The sequence below is a fragment of the Mandrillus leucophaeus genome, unplaced genomic scaffold (genome assembly GCF_000951045.1).
Source record: "Mandrillus leucophaeus isolate KB7577 unplaced genomic scaffold, Mleu.le_1.0 Scaffold74, whole genome shotgun sequence".
Lineage (NCBI taxonomy): Eukaryota > Metazoa > Chordata > Mammalia > Primates > Cercopithecidae > Mandrillus > Mandrillus leucophaeus.
The window spans coordinates 3,200,455-3,203,178 of NW_012108030.1; the positions used below are offsets into that span (position 1 = coordinate 3,200,455).

Genomic DNA, 2,724 nt, shown 5'->3' on the forward strand with positions numbered 1-2,724 from the left:
TCTGGGTCTCTGTTCCCCTCCCTCTCTGGGTCTCTGTTCCCCTCCTTCTGTGAGTCTCTGTTGCCCTCTTTCTGGGTCTCTGTCCACCCCAGGTCTCTGTACTCTTCTGTGAGGCTCTCTCCCCTCCCGTCTCTGGGTCTCTGTTTCCCTTTCTCTGGATCTCTATCCTCCCCCATCTCTGCCCCTCTTTTTCTCTGGGTCTCTGTCTCCTTCTGAGTCTCCATCTCCCTCATGTCTCTGGTTCTCTGTCCTCCTGTCTCTGGGTCTCTGTCCCTTCTCTTTCTGGGTCTCTGTCCCCCCCTCTCTCTGGGTCTCTGTCCCTCTCTCTCTCTGGGCTCTGTCCCCACCTCCCACTCTCTAGCCTTCTCTCGTGCATGCTCCACCCCCATGCCTGTCGGCGCTGCATACTACCTGCCCCTGTGTCCCCCGTGGTTGGTACCTGACTGGCACTGGGGGCCGATGCCAGGGTTTCCGAGCACAGACCCTCACGTAGTCCTTCTTATTGACATTTTCCAGGAACTTTACATAGAGGCGCTGGTACCGATTTTTTGCGTCCCCAAAATACCCCAAATACTATGGGGAGAAAGAGGCACATGAGGAAATTCTTCACACTGCCAGCCAGACCAGGCCAACACCCCCGTGCCCTGGGCTACCATGGTAGCTGCCTGGAGTCTCCCGGCAGCAGGGGGCCCCCTTCCAGGTACACCGTGGAGTGAGTCACAGCCCCGCTAAGGGGAACCCCAGCTCCTAGACACCACATCCCGGGGCCCCTAAGTCCTTGGTCCCCTCTGCAGGCTTACATTACTGGTGGCACAAAACTGCCTCTGGCCGTCCTTGATCTCTGGAGTGAATTTCTGCAGAAGGGCCTTCTGGACTCGCCAAATGGGTGGGGGTTCGCGCCCCGTCTGCAACGCCAGCTGAGGAGGAGGGGTGTGGTGAGGCCAGCTGGGTCAGCCCTCATTCCTGTACCTACTGCCCCTATGCCCTGGCCCACTGGCCTCCCTCACCATCCCCTTAGAGAAAAGGCAGAGACGTCAACAACAAATATCTTCTACCCCCATGATGGGTTCAGTTCTGTGTGCAGCTTGAACTTGGCCCTGTCCCCTCCTGCCCACCCGGTGCCCTGCGTCAGGCTGCTCGTTCTGAGGCCGTAGAGTTTGAGTCACTGTTGCCTTACGGTGTGAAAGCCCAGAACTTCCTGTGTGACTCAGAGTAATGACAATCTTTGGGCACCGCCTGCTATTTACTGTGCTGGACAGGAGGGTACGGTTGTGAGCAAGACGTCCTGTTGTGGTCTGTGTCCCCTCACAATTCTCTTTTTACTTTTTCTTTTTTTGAGACGGACTTTTGCTCTTGTTACCCAGGCTGGAGTGCAGTGGCGCGATCTCAGCTCACCGCAACCTCTGCCTCCTGGGTTGAAGCTGATTCTCCTGCCTCAGCCTCCTGAGAAGCTGGAATTACTTTATGCGCCACCACGCCCGACTAATTTTGTATTTTTAGTAGAGACAGGGTTTCTCCATCTTGGTCAGGCTGGTCTTGAACTCCCCACCTCAGGCGATCCACCCGCCTCGGCCTCCCAAAGTGCTAGGATTACAGGCGTGAGCCACCAAGTCCAGCCAAATCTCTGTTGCTTATAAGCCACCCAGTCTATGGTATTCTGGTATAGCAGCCTGAGGGGTCTAAGACACCAAAAAAGCCTTCACACAGAGGTAATAACAGAGATAATAAGACGGCCAAGCAAATAAACAAAGCAGGGTGAGTTTGTGGCCTGTGCCAAGAACAGGCAGGTGAGGTTACCTGAGACCATTTCATCAGCATGTCCACAGCGGGGAAGACAGAGCAACAGGAAGCTCCCTATCTCTGCTCCCCCTACCCCACAAACACCTGAACACCAACCACCACCACCCTGCAGTTTGCGTGTGCCCCAGCTGGGCGACGGCAACTGATGGACGTGAGAGAATGTGACCCTGAGGACTGAAGAGGCAGCAGAGGCGCCAAATATGGACACAAGAAATAATAGTACAAGTCGTAAATGTCCTGTTGCCAATTCCCAGGACACTGTAGAAGCCTAGAGGAGGGGCCTCAGATTTTTTTTTTTTTTTTTTTGAGATGGAGCCTCGCTGAGTCACCCAGGCTGGAAGTGCAGTGGTGCAATCTCAGCTCACTGCAACCTGCGCCTCCCGGGTTCAAACGACTCTCCTGCCTCAGCCTCCCTAGTAGTTGGGACTATAGGCACCCACCACACCAGGCTAATTTTTGTATTTTTAGTAGAGACGGGGTTTTGCCAGGTTGGCTGGGCTGGTCTTGAACTCCTGACCTCAGGTGATCCACTTGTCCTGGCCTCCCAAAGTGCTGGGATTACAGGCGTGAGTCACTGCGCTCAGCCTCAAATTTAAACTGAATCCAAGAATGCTTCCTGGAATGGGTGACAGATGCCAAAATGAGTCCCTGGAAGGAACATGTCTTTAAAAGGGGGGCCAGGCTGAGTGCAGTGGCTCACACCTGTAATCCCAACATTTTGGGAGGAAAAGGTAGGCGGATCACTTGAGGTCGGGAGTTTGAGACCAGCCCAGCCTACATGGTGAAACCCCACCTCTACTAAAATACAAACATTAGCCAGGCGTGGTGGCGCACGCCTGTACGCCCAGCTACTCGGGAGGCTGAGAAAGGAGAATTGCTTGAACCCAGGAGGTGGAGGTTGCAGTGAGCCGAGATCACAGCACT

At 54.7% G+C, this 2,724-nt stretch overlaps 1 protein-coding gene across 1 annotated transcript in view; it reads right to left on the reverse strand.

Annotated features, from left to right (window-relative positions):
- The window catches only part of PRR12 (proline rich 12), a 47,689-nt gene that overhangs the window by 15,887 nt on the left and 29,078 nt on the right, over positions 1-2,724 (reverse strand). The window contains exons 8-9 of the mRNA XM_011966074.1: positions 801-917; positions 440-573 (exon numbers count right to left, since the gene is read on the reverse strand). Of these exons, the coding sequence (XP_011821464.1) occupies positions 440-573; positions 801-917 (251 nt within the window). The remainder of the gene's footprint in view (positions 1-439; positions 574-800; positions 918-2,724) is intronic.